The sequence below is a fragment of the Dama dama genome, chromosome 27 (genome assembly GCF_033118175.1).
Source record: "Dama dama isolate Ldn47 chromosome 27, ASM3311817v1, whole genome shotgun sequence".
Lineage (NCBI taxonomy): Eukaryota > Metazoa > Chordata > Mammalia > Artiodactyla > Cervidae > Dama > Dama dama.
Genome location: NC_083707.1, coordinates 46,577,809 through 46,599,882, shown reverse-complemented (window position 1 = coordinate 46,599,882; position 22,074 = coordinate 46,577,809). Strand labels below are relative to the sequence as shown.

At 47.2% G+C, this 22,074-nt stretch overlaps 1 protein-coding gene across 2 annotated transcripts in view; it reads left to right on the top strand.

The window, feature by feature from the left end:
- LOXHD1 (lipoxygenase homology PLAT domains 1) overlaps positions 1 to 22,074 on the top strand; it is a 192,001-nt gene that overhangs the window by 131,891 nt on the left and 38,036 nt on the right. Inside the window, exons 29-33 of one of the 2 annotated variants that reach the window (XM_061130884.1) lie at positions 2,245 to 2,399; positions 5,670 to 5,879; positions 5,972 to 6,107; positions 18,519 to 18,727; positions 19,589 to 19,774. In XM_061130884.1, the coding sequence (XP_060986867.1) occupies positions 2,245 to 2,399; positions 5,670 to 5,879; positions 5,972 to 6,107; positions 18,519 to 18,727; positions 19,589 to 19,774 (896 nt within the window). The remainder of the gene's footprint in view (positions 1 to 2,244; positions 2,400 to 5,669; positions 5,880 to 5,971; positions 6,108 to 18,518; positions 18,728 to 19,588; positions 19,775 to 22,074) is intronic. The other variant, XM_061130885.1, reaches the window with a different exon arrangement.

The window sequence follows — 22,074 nt, the reverse complement described above, 5'->3', positions numbered from 1 at the left end:
ACGGAGAGCTGGGTGGCCTTGGTGGGACGGGGAGGGAGGAGGATCCGGAAATAGCAGGATTTGACTGCACGACCGCACTGCTCAGCACCCAGAAGCTGAGTCGGTTTTGCTAATTCCCAAAAGGACTGGAGAGAGCAGTGAGGGGCAGGAAGTCTATTTAAATCACAGCCCTGGGGACATCACACTCCACTCTGGGACAAGGGCCGCCTTTGAAAAGGTCCCGCCCAGGTGTGGAGCAGGTCTGAATGAACAACCAGGAAACAGGTGGGGAGGACAAGTGAGGAGGGTGGGGACAGTCGACTGCTGTGTCCAAACTCCGGCAAGATTCCTAGTGTTACCTCATGTCATATCAGCCAGCCAGGTGTGGATCACGTTGACTCCTTTAGACAAAAGAAGATGTTATTAATGTGTATGTGAAATGCTGACTGGATTCTGCACCAAACTGAGCAAGTTGGGGGCCGGGGGGCCAGGGTTCAAGTGTGGCCAGTGCTGGATCCTGCTCTCAGAGGGGACAAGCCTCTAGGAGCAGATCTCCTGGTGCACCAAGGAGGTGTGGCCAGCAGATGCTGGGTGGGGTGATGGAGAGGGGAGGATGGGAAAGGGGGCGGAGTTCAGGACTGGATGTGAGTTTGTGGCCTGTGGTCCAGTCCAGGTGGACACAGGGATGTGGGTTCAGAGCGCAGAAGGGACCTGGGCTGGAGATACAGCCTGGGGAACTCACAGGTGAGAGCTGTGGGAAGCAGACAGAACTGGAAGACATGGGCATCTAGGGCAAGGCAGATGTTTAGGAACCTATAAGTCTGCTCAAGGAGCAGAGAGAGGCAGAAGAGGAGCAGGGAAGAATAACGCTATGGATCCAAGGGAAAATGAGGATAATAATAGGAACCATGTTGTGGGCGTGAGTGTTTTCCATACCCACAGGGAGAGCAGCTCACATCACCTGACTCTCCTGCATTTAGTTACATGTGGTTCTGAGCCCACTAGCATGGGCTGGTAAGAAAGTCCATCTCAATCACTGCAGGGAGGGGGCATCCCCTTTTCTAGGGTCTTATAAAAATCCTGAGGCTCACAGCAGGGACCTGGCCTTCAGTTCAGAGTGAGAACAACCTTTACTTGTGGCCTCCTGCTGTCTGGTGAGACTTTGGCTGCTGGCTGTGGGCCAGCACACAGGTTTCATTTCTCTGGGAGCCAGAAAGGCTTCTCCAGGGAGCCCGGCTTTGTCAAAAGACCCTGTCTTCACCCTGAAGGCCTCCTTGCTTCAAGGCTTCAGACAGGCTTGGCAGCTGTCTCCTTGGGTCCCTGTGGGCAGGTGGGGAGTTCCTACCACCATAGGCACTCTCAAACCCACACCTGCTCCCGGACTGGAGAAACTGAACTTCTTCCCAGTTGGGCCATTTTCACCTTCACCTCAAAGCCACAACTTCCATCCATCCCCTTGGGGATAATCCAGCTAAGTCCCCTCTTCCTTGGCCTGAAACTCCAAAGCTCCTGGCACAAAGGACTGTGGAGAGGGGACACAAAATGCTTAACCATCATAGAAACAGATGCGTCTTCCCCCCACCCAGGGTGGGGGGTTGTGTGAGTGACTACTTTATTCTTCCCTGATGAATGCTTAGCAGCAAAACAAAAAACAAGACAGCGTTTGGTTTTATTTTCCTTAATAATCTGTAATAATTGTCACACCAAGTATTTTTTGAGCCCTTTAAAGGCCATGGGAGACCAAAGAGTAGGTGACAGTGATTGCGGCTTTGGTGGGGGGTGGTTCCCTGGAGCATTGGGGCAGCTTGGTTGAAGAGTAAATGCAAATAAGAGAAGAGACACTGAGGGGAAGCTATTCTTTTAAATATACTTAATTTTTTCCTATAAACTGTTTAGAAGGATTTGGCATTGATACTGGTCACCCTCCAATGGGAAGGCACATTTTTGTCAATGTGTCACGCCAGGCGCATTTAGTGACCATGGTGTGCATGCGTGGCAGGCAGTTTCCTGGGGGTGGTGATGGGTGTTTTGAGGGATGCTGGAAAAGTCTCCATCCCCTGGGTCTCTTAGAGGCAAACGTCCCACTGCTGAATCCAGCCAGACTTGTAGCAGAGCATGCATAATGGAGCAGACAAGAAGGACGCAGAGTTCTCCTGGAGGACTGGGCCACAAGCTGAACTCCGCCTACAAATCCAGTTCCCCCAAACTAAACAATGCCGTCCCTTTCTTCCCTTTGTCTGTGTGTCTGTCCGACTGCCCACCCAGTTGTGCTGTACTCGGTGCAGATCTTCACAGGAAACGTTCCTGGGGCTGGGACGGATGCCAAGGTCTACATCACCATCTATGGGGACCTTGGGGACACCGGGGAGCGGTACCTGGGCAAGTCAGAGAACCGCACCAACAAGTTCGAGAGAGGAACGGTAGGCGGGGCCCCCAAGCTACCGCACCCCTCTCCTCTGGTCCTCTGTTCCGGGGGCCAGCTCCTCTTGGTCCCTGAGGCTGTCTGGGACCTTTGTGGGGTGTCATTGACCCTTGGGGTGGCATCTGCCCCATGCATCCCCCAAGGGCATCTGGTCCCCATCTCTCAGCCTATGCCCGAGCCCTGGGTCCTGTATGTGCAGTGGGGGTGGGACTTGAGCAGGCAAGAGGCCGTGTGAGACCCAGGTTGCTGGCTATATGGAGCTGGGTCGTCTTCAGAGAATGCAGCTCACTGCCTGGGGGTCATGAGTGTGGAGGTAAGCATCGCAGAGTTGGGGGGCTGCCTCGACAGAGGCTTGAACGAGACAGAGGTCTGGAGGGCTGGGTCTGCCATCCACTCCGTCTATGGCTGAGCATCTCTGGACTCAGTTTCCTCATCTGTGAAAGAAGGATCCTGATGTGAATCAGCTCAGCTGTGTTGTGCAGAACTCTAGACAGCATGGAGGCCCGAGGGAGCCATGGAAGAGTGGGGGTAGCAGATGGGCATCCCCCTCCTCCCACATGGGACCACTCTGACCTGGCCTATCTACTATCAAGCAAGCCTTGATTTAATCAAGGGGCTCTGTGGCTACCAAAAAAGCTTGAAAACCATCCAATTGGATAGTGGGATCCGAGGCCCTACCAGCTCTGACCTAACAGTGGTTTTACCAAAGGAAGATTTCCGTCCACACTTGCTTCCCATCAGCCTGGCCCGTCTCCCTGCCAGAGCACCCCTCTGTCTGCCACCTTGCCCCTTCCTTGCTTCTCAGGCTCCCTTCTTCCTCTCCATTCACCTAACTCTGCTAGAAGCCCCACAGGCCAGGCTACAGCCTGGGGAGGAGAGCCAGGCGGCTGGCTCCTAACCCGTCTGCGGTCCTCCTCGTAGCCGCATGTCTGGGGAGGTAGATTCCCACATCAACCAGCTTGTGTTCACTGGGGTCTCCTTAAGCCCAAGCCTCAGGCAGGCATGACCTTTAGTGCTGAAACGTCCGCTACTTGGTGAACAGGAAAGTAACTCCGGGCTAAGGACAGCAGGTGTCAGCTAAGCGGGTCTGCAGCTGGCTGGTGACTCCAGCAGCCAGGCTGCGGGAAGGAGCCCTAGCCTGGGCTCGACATCCCAGGGGAGTCGGGCCCCAGGGCTCTCTAAGAAGGTAGGAAGGGGAAAGGGAGTCCCCTGGAGCAGGTTCCACCTGAGGAAGAACGAAGGGGCTCTGGACTTCGTTTCCCACCAGAAAATATCTGTTGAATGAATAAATGAGTCAAAGTATAAATGAAGGTGATGCAATCCATTCTCCTCGGTGTTTAGGTTCAGATTTTTTCTCTGTTAGTAATTATGACATTGCAAGAGAAGTCTTTGCCCCGTTCTGTCTCGTACTTCTCCTCCTTCCCTCCCGTGTTGACATCCCGTTGGGGAAGCTGGAGCTTTTGGCTCAGTCACTGATGATTTCGGACTTTGTTCACTGCTGAGTATGTGAAAGCTCCCACTTCTCTAATCGTTTGCTCCAAATCTAGGAGTCACCTTGACACCCCTCTCTCTGTCAGCACTCCCTCCCACCCATATCCAGTCAGTCACCTGGTCTTGGAGAGTCTCTCTCTAAATGACCCTCAGATCAGCTCGGTCAGCTTTGTCACACCTTCCTTATCGCACCTTGCTTAGCGAACCCTGTGCCAGACCTCTGAAATCCAATCTACCCTCCAGGCTTCCCCAGTTAACCCATCCAAAGATGGCAGAGTCACTCTCTCACTTGGACTCATCAAGGCTCCCCTCCGACCCCAGATCTGGCCTGAGCCTTTCATGGGATTCCCAGATCTTCACTGCCTGCCTCGCCAACCTGCATAGAAGTTCTCCTGGGCCCCAGTTTCTAGAATGGTCCACACTGTCTCCTGTGTCCAAGTCTTTACAAGCCTTTTCTCTGCATCCATGTACATATGCCCATAGGAAATACATAACACTGCACTGCAGTTTTAACTTTTTACATAAAAGGTATCATTCTATATGGGTGCTTTTTGCAGACAATGGGGTACCTTTGACATCTTTCTGTCAAGATAGTCAGACCTGGGTGTTGTTGGCCTGTTCTTTGTAACCACTGCACACATAACATTCCACCTACAACATTGCCATGGTTATTTACTGTAGCCCCAACACTGGACACCTAGATGGGTCCTAACTTTCCACTGTAAACAATTACCTGCAGTAAGCATCCTTGTGTGCACATGAAGGTGTCCCCCCAGGACAGATGCAAAGTGGAACTGCCATGTTGTAGGGTGTGGATTCAGCCACTTGCCAGCACTCTAAGGCCTGACAGGTCCACACCTGCTGTCAGCATCACACCATTCACCTGCACTTACCTCAGCCCGCAGTCTGACCTGCCCTGGCTGCTTAGAAGGCCCAGCTTCAGCTTAATGCCACCACCAAGCAAGTCTTGCCAGCCCCGGCCCTAGTCCTCATGCAGGTGGCTGCTACCACCACCTGGGCTGTCCTGAGGAGGGGCACAGAGCATCCTATTATCCCTGGGTTCCCAGTTCTCAGTACAGTGACTTAGCGTATCTTTTGGAAGGAAAGTGGTTGTCACTTGGGGTCACCTCTCCCACCTCTCCTTCCCCAAGCTCCTGCCAGCTGTTTTGACCTCAGTTCACCCGAAACCTAGAACTCCACATCTCACTGAGCAATCCTAAAGGAATGCAAGCACTCAAGAATACAATGTCACATCACGAAAGGTATAATCAGGGACACAGAGGAGGGCCTCTGTCACACCCCCGACAAAATCCCTCATGAACTCACAGTCCAGGTGTTGGACTCCTTGTGCATCGCCTGACCTGCACCATATCCTCTCCCCTCGCTGCTCTCCTGCAGCCCAGACTGGCTCCTCCAACTGCCAGCTTCCCCCTAGGAATTTCAAGCCCTCTCTCATTATTCAGAAAGATTTCAGCTCTTCCATAGCTCCTACCATCCAGCCTCCTAGCTGACCTCAAGCCAATACTCTGCATAACTCAGCATGTCCAGAATGTCCTCTTATCCCAAGAGGAGCTAGACTGCAAAACAGGGCAATTGTGAAAGCAAGACCTTGGAACATCAAACCCTCTGTGCTGGGGATTTGGGCCTGGAGGGCTCCGGCCTGGAAGGTCTGTTCAGCCCAGCAATTAAGGGGGATGAAAGGTACTAGATGGATGGGGTTGGAGCAGGTGGAGGTGGGGAGGGGCCCCCACCCCAATTCACCAATCTGGACTCCCAGGCCGACACCTTCATTATTGAGGCTGCGGACCTGGGCGTCATCTACAAGATCAAGCTCCGCCACGACAATACCAAGTGGTGCGCAGACTGGTACGTGGAGAAGGTAGAGATCTGGAACGACACCAATGAGGATGAGTTCCTGTTCCTGTGTGGACGCTGGCTGTCCCTGAAGAAGGAGGACGGGCGGCTGGAGAGGCTCTTTTATGAGAAGGTGCGTGAAAGGCAGGTGGGGCACCCGGGGTGATTCCGTGGAAAACAAGGTGCCAGAGGCGTAACGGGCCTGGGTTGTGCTCCTCCTGACAGGAGTACACCGGGGACCGGAGCAGCAACTGCAGCAGCCCCGCTGACTTCTGGGAGATCACCCTGAGCTCCAAGATGGCCGACATCGACATCGCCACCGTGACGGGGCCCATGGCTGACTATGTTCAGGAGGGCCCAGGTAAGCCAAGCAGAGAGCTCATCCAAGTGTTGGCAGGCACATGAAAATGTGTTTGAACTACTCTTGGACAGGCCGTGTATTAACCTCACCATCATTTCACTTACATGTAACATTTTGTAGTTTACACACAGGTTCCTCACATGCTATTGCCATCCCCACAACAGCTCTGTGAACTGAGAGACATTGATCAAAAAAACAAATAGACTGCAAGTTATTTCTCTAGTGAAAATGAGCTTATTTGGGATCAGCAGAGAGTTGCAGCTTGGAGTCTACAACCAGGTCAAGCTACATGCAAGTCCCCACAGAGCAAGGGAAGGAGAACTCTTGCATAGAGGAGAAAAGGAAGTTGGGAAGGCTGGAGTAAACCAAGAGTCCACAGCTTTTCATTGGCTGAGTTGTCGCCAGGAGAGAAGAGGAGTCTTTCCTGGGCTCTGTCTGTTGTCACAGGTCATGAGAGCTCCCCCTTCTGGTCTCCTGACTATTTAATTGAAGTTTCTAGTTTTTCGTTTGTTTGTTTTTGTTTTTTTATTTTCTCCTCTTGACGGAGTTCTTTTTATGAAAGCATCACTGATGAGTCAGGTTTTCACTTCTCAGCAGCTTTTTGTCCCTCAGTGCAGGAAGGACATTTCCTGGGTATAGTGTCCCATGTTGGAGAGAAAGTGCACAGATTGGAAACCTAATAAGATCGCATTTGAGTAACAAGGAAGGAGGGGAGAAATCTCAGGCATTTTTTAAATCCAAAGTCCATGTTACCAAGATAATAGACTCTGGAGTTTACCTGAAACTTTATATCTCCATCAGAGGTTTGGAAACACACTTCTGACAGGCCTGATCTGGATATCTTGGGAAAGCTGTTTCATCAGATGTTGTATGCTTCAGTTCCAGGAAATATTTTCTTTCATGTGACTGGATGATGTATGCGTCCAATTGGGATTTAACTGCCTTCTTTGTCATATGAATCCAAGAGTCTATTCCTTGGAGTTTGGTAGCACAAGTGTTGGTTAGCAGTACTTCCCAGGAGCATTTCCAACATGATTGAAGATAGTCTTTCCCAATAAATAAAATATCCAGGCCGCAAGGCATAATGCTTAAGATCTTTGTCTCCAAAGAGCGTACCAGGAAAAGATTGCTCTACAAATAACATGATTATTTTCAGTAGAAATTGTATCAGAGTATCTCTCCTTTTATCAGTTGTGGAGCAGAAAAAGCAGAAGCCAAGTACACTGGGTGTACTGTGACTATCTTAAAGGGTATGTGTTGGTGAGTTCCAAAAGGAGTGGTTCTAAGATTTAGAAGAATCAATGGCAGTGCTTTTTGCTAAGGTATTTGGAGGTTTTCTACAGAAATTGCCATTGAATCTTAATAATGCTGTTAATGCATTTGACTAAACCAGAGGATTGAGGGTGGTTAGCACAATGAAAGTGTATTAAAACCAGCCAAATAATGCAGACTTGTCAAAGTACCTGGGCTTCCCTGGTGGCTCAGGTGGTAAAGGAAGCTGCCTGCAGTGCAGGAGACCTGGGTTCAATTCCTAGGTTGGGAATAGCCTCTGGAGAAGGGAATGACTACCCACTCCAGTATTTTTGCCTGGAGAATTCCATAGACAGAGGAGCCTGGTGGGCCACAGTCCGTGGGGTTGCAGAGTCAGAAACAGCTGAGCAACTTAGCATTCACTCCCATCAAAGTACCTGACTAGTGAAATTTGTTCTTCAATCACTATGAAGTTTGAGAGGAGTTTCTCAAGTAGGTATAATCTTTTCCAAAAGGGCTTTGTCCAGAGAAGAGGCAGTAGTCTGTCAATAAGGAAAGGCTTCCTTTCAGTGTGAAAACATACAGACCATGACTGAAAGATATTTATCTCCATGAGACATAGGAAGTTGTATTAAATCCATTTACCAGACCTCAAATGGTCCATTAGTAAGTTTACAGTGTCCAGGAGCAGTGCAAGCAGATTTTCCTGAGCTGTGTTTCAGAGAAGTGGAATAGTGAGGTAAGCACTTTTGTGGCCTTGCTAATGTTTCCTCACTAATATTGATTCATGGATGCTATCATCCATGAATAGACCAATGGTTTGATGCAGGTACAGTGGTGAGGAGTGGGGATTTTACTCTCTGGTAAGACTGGGTAGTTGTTTGGTGCAAACCAAATGGCTTTCTCTTTTTTATCAAACCAAGAATTGTTGAATTTCCAATCTTGTTTTTCTTTTTTCTGAGGCCAATTGTTGGGCTTTTCTAGCTAGTTTTGCTAAGTAATCATTTGGGGGAAATATCCCTTTGGACCGTGACAGAAGTCTGACTGCTATCAGTTCCTTTAAGGTCAGCATTCCTTGCAGAAATGTCAGCAAGGTGATTTCCCTTAGCTTCCAGGGAGTCAAGTTTAGAATGCCTCAGAATCTTATTAATAGCTAAAACTGCAAGTGAAAACATTGCATCCTATAATTCCTGAACATAGAAGCCGTTTAAAATTTTATTTCCACTGGAAGTAAAGAAGCTGTGCTGTTTCCACAACATTCCAGAATCATGAGCTATTCCAAAAGCTTATCTACCATCAGTATAAATATTGGCAGTTTTGTCTTTGGCTGAAGTATGAGTCTGTGTAGGCCTGGAAACCTCTTGAGATCACTCGTGTAACCATATGTACCACGGGGCTGAAGTAACAACATCAAAGGAGCTGCAGTAGAATACCCAGCAAAATATTTCTCATTGTCACCTTTTGAATAGGAACCATCAGTGAGCCATGAGAAGTCAACATTACCCAAAAGAGTTTCCTGAAGATCATCAGGAGAGTTAGGAGGTGACCATCAGCGTTAATTGGTAGGGAGGGACTTCATCATGGAGAGAAAAGTAGCCTGGTTAAGAATATTACAATGTAAAAGAGTTCTCTAAGGAGAAGTTAACAAAAGGACTTCATGGGAAGTGAGGTAACTGACTGAGAAATGTTGAGTGTGATGAGAATTCAAGAGGGCTTCTACTGCATGAGGCACAAAAATGGTTTAAGATCTCATAAGGATTTTTTTTGGTAGCCCTTACCCAAAAGGGCAATAGCTACAATGGCAAAGGGTGTATCCCATTGGCACAGGCTCCAGTTGCTGGCTGTCATACCCTGTGGGCTGATGGTTCTCACCATGTTTTAGGGCATGTACCCCAAGGTATACACCTACCTCTTCCTTTTCATATGCCAAAAGGGAAAAGGAAATATGATCTTTGAGACGCCCAAGGACAGGTGGATTCATCAAACTCTCCTTTAAGGCCTTAAAAGCTATGTCATCTACTTCTTCCCATAATATTAAGTCAGTGTTATTATTGTTTAGTAAAACATACACAAGTTTGACCATAAGAGAGAAATTTGGAATTCAATTTTTGCAATAACAAAGTAACTCTAGAAAACCTAGCAGTCAGCACTTAGTTTGGGGTTTGGGGAAATTTAGGATACCGTAAAGTCTATCTGGAACTAGGTATAACTCTTGTTCTGATATCAGATGCCCTACATGTGGAAACTAGGGATTGGGGCAAGCTGCAACTTTTCTTTGGCAGTCTTATGTCCCTTCAAGGTTAAAAGCTTTAGCAAGTAGATACTGTCTTTTTATAAGAAAGCTTGAAAAGGAGAGCAAAGAAACAAATCCTCCACATAGTACACCAAAGTAATCACTAGGGAAATTTTTATCATCCAGATCAGGCTTCAGGATTTGTGAGAAATAGGGAGGACTCCTAGTAAAAGCCTGAAGCATTACTGTTCAGGTGAATTTTTTTTCTTCCAGAGTGAATGCATAAAGGTACTGACTAGCTGAAATACTAATTGAATGAACTGCATAAATAAGCTACAGTGAAGAATTTGCTCCAATTGAGGTTGGATAGTAGTAACACTTGAGGGTTAGGAACAATAGGGTGTTGAGGGATAACGTTGTTTTTATTGCTTGAGGTTCAGGAGAAACCTCTCTACCTTTGGCTCTTACATTGTCTCATGGCAAAATGGGAGAATTACAGGAGCCAGTACAAGAGATAATGAAGGCTTGAGCCTTGTAATCTTCTGTTATTAACTTTGTGCCTGGAAGGATTCTTCATTTACAGGACATTGATTAATTCTGAGAAGACATTTTGAGAATCTATTTGAATCTTGGTTGGAGGTGCACTGTGAATTTTGCCAGTATTGGTTAAGGATTTTGCTCTTAAGGCGGGTGGTAGCTGATTCAACTGGGACAAAGAATCAGTGTTTCCAGAACCATCTCTAGTACTGTCAGACAAAGAGCAAATAAAAGATGTCACTTAACTCATCTGGTGGGCTGCTTTGTGACTACTGTCAAGTCCTAGAATTAGTTCTCCTTTGGGGGAGAAAGAAATTCCAACATGATACTTCTGTAAGAAGTCTTGGCCTAATCAATGGATAGGGACAAAGTGGAACTAAGAAGAAAAAGACACGTATCTCTCAAAGGGCCTAAACAAAAGGAAATAGGTTCAGAGACAGGAACCTCTCGAGGTTCATTAGCGATCTCCGCTATTTGAACTGATTAGTACTGTGGAGCAGGAGCAGTTTCAGTAGTGGGGTTGAGCCTTGGGAGTGTGGCTCTGATAACATTTAGGACTGGGAGAGATTCATTCCCAACCTGGGGGGATATTTCTCCAAGACCATTAAGAGGGAGGATTGGGAAGAGCCCCTGTATTTTCTGTGAGCCCTGCCCTAGAGAATTGGGAGGACACTGGAGAGGCTATTTGGGCTTCCCTGGTGGCTCAGATGGTAAAGACTCTGCCTGCAATGCAGGAAACCTGGGTTCAATCCTGGGTTGAGAAAATCCCTTGGAGAATGAAATGGCAACCCACTCAAGTATTCTTGCCTGGAGAATTCCACGGACAGAGGAGTCTGGAGGGCTACAGTCCATAGGGTTGAAAAGAGTCAGACATGGTTGAGTGATATCGCTTGGAGAGGTTATTTGGAGGGCTGAGGGTGTCTAAAGCACTTAAAATTTGTAGCAATTTCTTTTCCAGTGTCTTGCCTCTTTGCACTAACAGCAGAAACTAAAGGGTTTAGGTTTTGTTTAGGGGCCTTCGGTTACTAGAGATGAAGAATAAGAATTTTGGCCATCTTTCTTTTAGGTGACTCATCTAGAGTACAAGAGAGGTGGTGTGCCAAGTTAAATAACCTGGAGTAGACCTAGTTTCCCATTCCATCCTGGCCTTTTTTTCTGCCAGAAGGAAACTGTCCATGTTAACAATTAATAAACATAGAATTAAAAGTTACCCAGGGGGATTCAATCATCTGAAATCAATTGTAATAGTTATGAGCAGGTTTATTAGATTTTTGTGTGCAAGCCTGAATTTTGTTCCAATCAACAGGCTTTGGAAAAGCCTTAGGAATTGCCCAATGAAGTCACCTAGTGATTGCCTGAGGCTGATGGTATACAAGCATACCTCGTTTTGTTTTTTATTTTTTTCTTTGCACTTCATTTTATTGTGCTTCTGGGCTACTCTGGTGGCTTAGATGGTTAAAAAAATCTATCTGCCAGGTTCAAACCCTAAGTTGGGAAGATCCCTTGAAGAAGGGTATGGCAACCCACTCCAGTATTCTTGCCTGGAGAATTCCATGGACAGAGGAACCTGGTGAGGTATAGTCCATGGGGTCGCAAAGAGTCAACCACATCTTAGCAACTAATATACTTATAGTGCTTCACAGATTTTTTTTTTTTAACAAATTGAAGGTTTGTGGTAACCCTGCATGGGGCAAGTCTATCAGTGCCATTTTTCCAACAGTATTTGCTCACTTCCTGTCTTTGTGTCACATTTTGGTAATTATGCAATATTTCAAGCTTCCCCTTTTTTGCTATATGATATATTTCAGTTATAAAACTTGACTTATATACATGATTTGATATCATGGCTTTCTAAAAATTTGATTGCAATGTAGTTACTTTACAATGTTGTGTTAACTTCTGCTACATAGCAAAACGTAGACATATATCCCCTCTCTTTTGGGCTGCCCTCCCTTTGAGGACACCACAGTGCTTTAGTAGAGTTCCCTGTGCCCTACAGTATGCTCCCATCAGTTGTCTGCTTTATACATAGTATCAATAGTGGGTATGTATCAATCCCAATCTCCCAATTCATCCCATCCCATCCCTTCCCCCTTGGGAAAGATTCCTTTCAAAATATTACTACTAATTGACAAGGCACCTGGTCACCCAAGAGATCTGATAGAGATATACAATGAGATTAATGTTTTCATACCTGCTAACACAATATTCATTCTGCGTCCCATGGATCCAGGAGTCATTTTGACTGTCAAGTCTTATTCTTTAACAAATACAGTTCATCAGGTTATAGTTTCTATAGATAGTGATTCCTCTAATGAATCTGGGAAATGTAAAATGGAAACCTCTAGAATGTACCAATCTAGATGCCACTAAAAGTGTTTGTGGTTCATGGGAAGAGGTTCAAAATATGAGCATTAAGAGGAGTCTGAAAGAAGCTGACTCCAGCCCTCATGGATGACTTTGAGGGGTTCAAGAATTCAGTAGTGGAAGTTACTGTAGATATGCTGGAGTAGCAAGAGAACTAGACTTAGAAGTGGAGCCTGAAGATGTGACTGAATTGCTGCCATCTTATGATAAAACTTTAACAGACGAAAAGTTGCTTATGAATGAGCAAAGAAAGTGGTTTCTTGAAAAAGAATCTTCTCCTGGTGAAGATACTGTGAAGATTGTTGCAATGACAACAAAAGATTTAGAATATTACTTAAACTTAGTGGATAAAGCAGTGACAGGGTCTGAGAAGATTGACTCCAATTTTGAAAGAAGTTCTACTGTGGGTAAAATGCTATCAAAGAGCATTGTACGCTACAGAGAAATTTTTCATGAAAGGAAGAGTCAGTTGATGTAGCAAACTTCATTGTTGTCTTATTTTAAGAAATTGCCATAGTCACCTCAGCCTGGAGCAACAATCACCTTGGTCAGTCAGCAGTCATCAACATAGAAGCAAGATCATCCACTGGGGGAAAAAATACGACTCATTGAAGGCTCAGATGGTGGCTAGCATTTTTTAGCAATAAAGTATTTTTAAATTAAGGCATGTATATTTTTTAGATATAATGCTGTTGCACACTTCATAGATTATAGTCTGTTGTTGTTGTTATTCGGTCACCAAGTCATGTCCAACTCTCTGCAACGCCATGGACTGCAGCACGCCAGGCTTCTTTGTCCCTCACCATCTCCTGGAGTTTGCCCAAGTTCATGTCCATTGAATTGGTGATGCCATCCAACCGTCTCATCCTCTGTCGCCCTCTTCCCCTTGTGCCTTCAATTGTTCCCAGCATCAGAGTCTTTTCCAATGAGTCGGCTGTTTGCATCAGGTGGCATATCCACTGGGCAGCCGAAAAATTTATGTGACTCACTTTATTGCAATATTTGCCTTATTGCTGTGGTTCAAAACTGAACCTGCAATATCTTCAGGGTATTTCTATAGTGAGATAGCAGGATGGACTCCCAGTTGTGATTCTAGACATCTTTTAGGATTTTCCCAATTAATAGTTTGCATTCAGTGCTGGGCCTGGCCTTTACCATTAAGCACATGAACTAGCTAATGTGTTAGAGAAGCCAGGTTGATGAGTTTGAATGACTATATTAAATCCCTCCTCAGATCTCTAAGGATCTTTGGTTGCTTTGGGAAAATCTTTGACTTTGGCTCACAGTTCAGCTTTAGTCCAGGGAATTTAAGAAATTAAGAATTTAAGAGGGAGGAGATCGAGATGATAGAGTAGAAGACCAAGTTCACCTCCCACTATGAACAATCTAATATATCTACATGTGAAACCATTCCCGCTGAAAACAAACTGGATACTGGCAGAGAGAAAGATTACGTGGAGTCAGGTAGGAAGGGAGGAGAAGTGATCGGGTTGGGACTGGTGCCCCTAAGGAAGGAACATAGAAGAGTTAGGGATCACACAGGTTAGGAGATTCTCCCTGGAGAGTAAGCAGTTTGGACCACATATTGGGCACCCCTGCCCTGGGGTCTGATACTGAGGAGATAACTCTCTATAACTGATTTGAAAATCTGTGGGACTTACAGGAGGGCTGTAAGAAACCTAGGTTCCAGACACAGGCATGCTTACTCCTGTATCAAGTCAGAAGAAGCAGACTGAAACTGCCCAGGACCCTGGCCCACTTCCCACATTGACTGCCCACTCCACCACTGTAGCTCCAGCGCAGCTCCACTAGGGTGAAGTCTGTCATAGCCAAGGAGAGTGTGCAACTGTGGGGAACAGAGACCGCTGGGACCTGGAATTCATCTGAATGGAGTGAGCATGGCCATTTCTGGCACTTGCAGAGATGATGCATCAAAAGCGCACTGAAGCTTTAATTGATATACCAGGACCGCCCCAGTGCTTGCCCCTGGCCACCCCAGGTGTCCACTCTGACCTCTCTTGCTTCAACACTATTCCTTTCTAGGATGAAAGTGATGGGGAAGTACACGCACTTAGAGGAAATAGAACCAATTTGAACTTGACCCTCAGGAATTCTGCCTTAGCACGCTGGACCTCTGGGAGAGCAAACTCCAGGAGATGGTGAAGGACAGGGAAGCCTGGCGTGCTGCAGTCCAAGGGGCTGAAAAGTTGTATATGACTGAGCAATGAATAGCAACAACCACCCTGGACCTGACCCCAACCCCAGTAGGGCAGTGTTGGCCGCTGAGCACAGCAGAGGCCTTGGCTCACACCTGGCTCTGGCTCTAGCCTTTCCACCTCCAGCCCCACTTCCCACCCCGGTGAGAGTTGCCAGCACACCCGAGGGGAAGACGTGACCTGTGCTGACTCCAGATCCAGTCTCGCCAAAGCCACTGGGCACACACAGACTGATAGGGTTGCCTCCACACAAGGAAACCCCTTCAAGACTGGGACAGGTAGCTGCTTTTTTGTTTTTGTTTTTGTTTTTTTACCTGATTTGATAGAGACAGAGAAAGTTAAGCAAAACAAGAAGGCAGAGGAATTTGTTTCTAATGAAAGAACAAGACAAAAGTGCCTGAAAAATGACTAATAAAACAGAGATAAATAATTTATCAGATGAAGAGTTCAAAGCATTAATTATAAAAATGCTAACTGAACTAGGGAAGAGCAAAGACAAACACAGTGAGAATTTTAACAAGGAACTAGAAAATATAAAAAAGAACCAATCAGAGTTGAAGAACACAATAACTGAAATGAAAAATACACTAGAAGGAATTAACAGCAGGTGAAGTGGTACCAAAAAAGATGTCATTTTCATCATAGGCAACTGGAGTGCAAAAGTAGTAATTCAAGAGATACCTGGAATAACAGGCAGGTTTGGCCTTGAAGTACAAAATGAAGCAGGGCAAAGGCTAACAGAGTTTAGCCAAGAGAACCTCCTCTTCCAACAACACAAGAGATGACTCTACACATGGTCATCACCAGATGGTCAGTACCAAAATCAGATTTGATGATATTCTTTGCAGCCGAAGATGCAGAAGCTCTCTACAGTCAGCAGAAACAAGGCTGGGAGCTGACTGTGGTTCAAATCATGAACTCCTTATTGCCAAATTCAGACTTAAATTGAAGAAAGTAGGGAAAACCACTAAACCATTCAAGTATGATCTAAATCAAATCCCTTACAATTATAAAGTGGAAATGAGAAATAGATTCAAGGAATTAGCTCTGATAGAGTGCCTGAAGAACTATGGATGGAGGTTCATGACTGTACAGGAGGCAGTGATGAAGACCATCCCCAAGAAAAAGAAATACAAAAGGCAAAATGATTGTCTGAAGAAGCCTTACAAATAGCTGAGAGAAGAAGAGAAGCTAAAGACAAAGGAGAAAAGGAATGATATACCCATCTGAATGCAGAGTTCCAAAGAATAGCAAAGAGAGATAAGAAAGCCTCCCTAAGTGATCAATGCAAAGAAATAGAGGGAAACGATAGAATGGGAAGACCAGAGATCTCTTCAAGAATATCAGAGATACCAAAGGAACATTTCATGCAAAGATGGGCACAATAAAGACAGAAACAGTATGGACCTAACAGAAGCAGAAGATATTAAGAAAAGGCGGCAAGAATACACAGAAGAACTGTACAAAAAAGATCTTAATGACCCAGATAACCATGATGGTGTGATTACTCACCTAGAGCCAGACATCCTGGAGTCTGTGGTCAAGTGAGCCTCAGGAAGCATCACTACAAACAACGCTAGTGGAGGTGATAGAATTCCAGTTGAGCTATTTCAAGTCCTAAAAGATGATGCTGTTAAAGTGCTTCACTCAATATGGCAGCAAATTTGGAAAACTCAACAGTGGCCACAGGCCTGGAAAAGGTCAGTTTTCATTCCAGTCCCAAAGAAAGGCAATGCCAAAAAATGTTCAATCTACCGCACAATTGCATTCATCTCACACACTAGCAAAATAATGCTCAAAATTCTCCACGTGAGGCTTCAATAGTACGTGAACTGAGAACTTCCAGATGTTCAAGCTGGATTTAGAAAAGTCAGAGGAACCAGATATCAAATTGCCAACATCTGTTGGATCATCAAAAGAGCAGGAGAGTTCAGGAAAACATCTACTTCTGCTTTATTGACTATGCCAAAGCCTTTGACTGTGTGGATCACAACAAACTGTGGAAAATTCTTTAAGAGATGGAAATACCAGATCACATTACCTGCCTCCTGAGAAACCTGTTTGCAGGTTAAAAAGCAACAGCTAGAACTGGACATGAATGGACTGGTTCCAAACTGGGAAAGGAGTATGTCAAGGCTGTATATTGTCACCCTGCTTATTTAACTTATATGCAGAGTACATCAAACACAACTGAGCAACTGAACTGAACTAAACTGAATTAAGCACTATGATCAACTGTGGATTGGCCAGTTTCTTTTTGTAAAGATGAAGTACAGCCATGGGCAGAAAACAATGCAGGTGATTCCAGCAAGGAATATCTAGTCTGGAAAATTTTCAAAGGGCTACAGTTTGCATAACCCTAACATTCGCTTTATCAGGACAATGTCTCCCAAGCGATTAGGAAGGTCAGTTGGGAGAAGGTTTTTGTTTGTTTGTTTGCTTTTTAATTTATTTATTTATTTTAATTGGAGGCTAATTACTTTACAATACTGTGGTGGTTTTCACCATACATCAACATGAATCAACCATGGGTGTACAGATGTCCCCTCATCCTGAATTCTCCACTTACCTCCCTCCCCACCTCATCCCTCTGCATTGTCCCATGAAGCTTTGCGTGCCCTGTTTCATGCATCGAACTTGCACTGGACATCTAGTTTACATATGGTAATTAGGAGAAGGTTTTCCAACCTGTTTCAGTTAGTAACTATAAGTAACAAACATGAAGTGTTTCTTTTCTTACTCATAAAAGTTCAAAGAGAAACATAGGACTAATACAGCAGCTCCAGTGAATTCAGGGACCTAGGCTCTTTCAACCTGACCAATCTAGCAATCCTCCAAGTGACTTCCATCTTAAAAGTTGCCCATGGTTCCAAGATGACTGCCGGAGCTCCAGATATCACATTCACATTCCAAGCAGAATGAATGGAAGGGTAAGGAGCATAAAAGGTGTTCCTCCCAATTGAGTCAGACCCTCTAAAAGAAAATTTCCCAACATCTTATATATCATGACCACCCCTAGCTGTAAGGAGAATAGATACTGGCTGGGCAACTAGAACTCTCTCTATGCATATTTCCTGAGCAGGTTTTTATGCTGTTTAAAACCTGCTTTGGAAATGAATGCCTTCTAGAACTTTCATTTACCATGTTACACATATAAATACAGTTTTATTTTTCTTCTCTAAACTCCTACTTTTCATGAGAACTCGCTTTTGCCAACCTCATTTTTACGTCCATAGTGTGCTTGTCAGGCATCTACCCCCAGTACTTGGGTAGCAGTTATTGCTCTCGCCCCACTTCACATTGGAGTGCTGGGTGCAGCTAAGCTAATCAGTCAATGGGGCTTTCAGATGTCACAGTGATGCTCTCTTTGATCTTCATTTGAGGGTTACCAACTCCCTCACTCCGTGGAAGGTGCATGCTAAGTTGTTTTAGTCATGTCTGACTCCTTGCGACCCTATGGACCATAGCCCACCAGGCTCCTCTGTCTATGGAATTCTGCAGGCAAGAATACTGGAGTGGGCTGCCATGCCCTCCTCTGGGGACTCTTCATGACCCAGGGATCCAATCCACGTCTCTTACATCTCTTGCATCAGCAGGTGTGTTCTTTACCATTCGTGTCACGTGGGAAGCCCCCTTGGAGGGTAGACACTCCCCATAGATAGCTCACCAGCCTCAAAAGCTCTGTTATACTTTGTCTCAGAGACAGGGAGCTGAGATCAGTGCCTCCAGAGGTCATTTCCAAGTCTCCAAGCCCACCCTGGTCCCCCCTGGCCCGTGATGAGGCTGGGCTCCCACGATCTCTTGCAGTTATTCCCTACTACGTGTCAGTCACCACGGGGAAGCACAGGGACGCAGCCACCGATAGCCGGGCCTACGTCATCCTCATTGGGCAGGAGGACGAGTGCAGTAACCGCATCTGGCTGGACTATCCCCGGGGGAAGAAGGGCTTCAGCTGCGGCTCCGTGGAGGAGTTCTATGTTGCCGGCTTGGATGTGGGCATCATCAAGAAAATAGAGGTGCTGGGCTCTAGGGCCTCAGGGCGGTGGCCTCCAGGGAAGGAAGGAGCTGACCTTACTCGGGTGGGAGGCTGAGTGGGCCTGACCTGAGCCCTGCTCAGAACAGGTAGCATAGGAAGAGCTCCTGGCCTCTGTCATCAACTGGCTGGGTGACCTTAGATGCCTCACCTGCCCCTTCAGGTCCTTTCTCCACCCACCCAGAGGGGATGTCTATGTATTAGTTTTTTTTTTAAATTGCTCTGTAACAAGTCACTACAAACTTAGTAACCTAAGGCCACACAAATGTATGGCCAGGAGTCCAGGCCTGGGTTAGCTGTGTCTTCTTCTCAAGGTCTTACTGGGCTGAAGTCAAAGTTGCTGCCAGGGCTGTGGTCTCATCTGAGACTTGGGGTCCTGTCCTAAGCTCAGTGGTTGTGGGAGGAAATCAGTTCCCTTGTGGTCGTAGGACCAAGGCCAGGGGCTGCCTGCCTTCTCTGCCCTGTGGCCCACTCCAAAGTTGGGCAACGTGTTTCCTCAAAGCCATTCAGAGAGGATCTCTTCTGTTTCAAATCTCTGTGACGTCTTCCATCTCTGATGTCTACACCTGCTTTTGAAGGGCTCGCCTAATTAGGTCAGGCCCACCTAGAATAATCTTTTGATGAGCTCAGAGTCATCTCATAAGAGACCTTCATTGCATCTGCAAAATCTTTCCACCTTCACAGGAGGGACTTGGATCAGTGAGTGCACGGCACGCTGGAAGGCAGCACTGAAAATGGGGGTGGGTGGGGGGTGGCTAACAAATGGGGGAGGGGATGCTGAGCAGGGAGGGCTTCTTGAGTCAGTGGTGCCCCATCCTCACAGCACCGGTGTGTCCCCGCCTAGCTGGGCCATGACGGGGCCTCCCCCGAGAGCTGCTGGCTGGTGGAGGAGCTGTGCTTGGCCGTGCCCACCCAGGGGACCAAATACATACTGCGCTGCAATTGCTGGCTCGCCAAGGACCGAGGCGATGGTGTCACCTCCCGTGTCTTCGACCTCCTGGATGCCATGGTGGTGAACATCGGGGTGAAGGTATAAAGGGCACCTGGGTGTGGGGATGGCGGGGCATGGCAAAGGGAGTGCTGGGTGAAGGACGTAAGCACAGAGGAGATGGAAGTGAGAGAAGGAGCAGACCCGTCCCTGGGGCATTGGCCGGGGCTGCAGCCCTTTGTACCAGCCAGACCCACTTTGCTAGGAGCCAGGAGATGCAAGTGTCTTCTTGTCTGCAGCTGTATGACCTTGGGCAGGTCATCTGGCCTCTCTGGGCCTTGGTCTTCTCACATGTGTGTGTTAGTTGCTTAGTCATGTCCAACTCTTTGCAACCCCATAGACTGTAGCCCACTAGGCCCCTCTACCCACGGGCTTCTCCAGGCAAGAGTACTGGAGTGGGTTGCCATTTCCTTCTCCAAAAGGAACTATAGAAAGAAAGTGAAGTCGCTCAGTCATGTCCGACTCTTTGCGACCCCATGGACTGCAGCCTACCAGGCTCCCGCATCCATGGAATTTTCCAGGCAAGAGTACTGGAGTGGGTTGCCATTTCCTTCTCCAGGTCTTCTCACATAGCACATGGAAATAATGCTTCCTCTCCTCTCCCATGTAAGATATTGATGAGAACTAACGAGACCATGAACAGGCCATGGAAAGCATGCTCTACATAGAAATATGGAGTCATTTTCTCCAAAGGATGTTCCGCTGACACCAGTAGGCCGGTGATGGGGACAGATGGCATTTGGGGTGCTGTGAGCCCCTGGGTCTCAGTGCAGGGAGTGCTGTCTGCCCAAGACCCCCCTTAAGTGGAAAAGGCTGGAAGGCAGGTGCTCCAAGTACCTGTCCTGGGTCCACCTCTACCTGGCCAAATGACCTGGGCTGAGTTGTATGAAGTTATAGGTCAGTGCCAGTCAGGAAGCAGAGTGCCTGGGTGCTGCACCCAAGAACATATGGTCAGCTGATGGCCCAGAGGCTTCTGTGTCACGTGACCTTGCAGACTTCTCTTTCTCTGAAAAACTGTGGGGGTCAACAGAAGGTCTCAGCCCTCATCTCTGTTGCTGAATCCAAATCAGTGGGTTACTAGATTTAGGTCAGAAGCTGTCCCACAAAGGTAAGAAGACATTGCCCTGGACCTGAGCGTGCCGTGCCTATATTGTATGTGGAAACAAGGAAGGACTGAGTTATCGGCTCTAAACTCTATTTGGGTAGGAGTGTGGATGCCTGCCCCTCTCCTTCCTGCTGGAGAGCCGAACTTCCTACAGCACAGACACCCCCTCCCTTGCTCAGCCATCTGCGTCTATGGCAGACGGTCAGTGGGGGAGAGCACACAGTTCTTCCGGGGACCTCTGTCCTGACCCAGTTCCCAGCATGCATGTGGGCGTGTAGTGTGTGTGTGTGTGCGCGCGCGTGTGTGCCACCCCCAGTGCACATTCACACCCCGTCTCAGTACAGCTCACCTCCCGCTGGGCTCTTTAGTCTGTGGAAATCCAAACCCTCACACCCCAGTTATTCATGTTACAAAAGAACACAGGTTTGTCACTTCACAAAGAATCCGAGGGCTCTTTGGACTGGCCACCTCCCCAGGACATCTGATATCAGACCGGAATTACAAAAGCCTGTTTCTGTGTCTCTTTCTGGAAACACATCTATGGCATAAAAAGAGATGGGTCTGTGTAAAGAAGAGAAAAAAGATGGACCCAGAGAAGACAGGAGTCTGGTGAGCCCAGTCTTAAGGGGCCAGTCTCCACAGGGCCACGAGCGCTCACTTTGATCGTTTTGTTTCTGAGTCTGCTGGGTAAGAGCCGAGCAGTCAGGCTTCTGCTTTCGTTCCCGTAGCTCTGTGCCCACCACACACGCCCTTGTTCGGTGGTCTAAGAGGATTTTCCTGGGAAAGCAAAGTGTAGTTCAGTTATTCCCCTGGCAAACATGTCCTCCTGGCCAGGCCCGAAATACTGCTTCTAACCTTGCAATGTGGTGGTGAAGGTTCTCGGTGCTGCCTGAGAAGGACAACGTCAGGGGTGTGATCACTGACATGAATAACTTGGGTTCTGAATCTGAAGGCAACTGGTGGTGGAAGTCCGGCATCTGCGACAGTGATATTGTGGTGATATTGGGAGCCCCTGGGGAAAGGAGGGGCTGGCTATGGGTACACGCAAGGAGATGGTCAGCATGGCGTGTCCTTGACCGTGGGTGCAGGCCTCTCCTGAACCTTTGAGACCTCACTGGGTACTTGGCGAGAGTCTGTGGTGTAAGAGACCAGGGGCCAGAGGACACTCCAGGTCAGGGGTGAAGATGGCCCCTCTTGCCCCGAGGCCGCCCCTCGGAGGAAGAACCGAGCCTGGGGC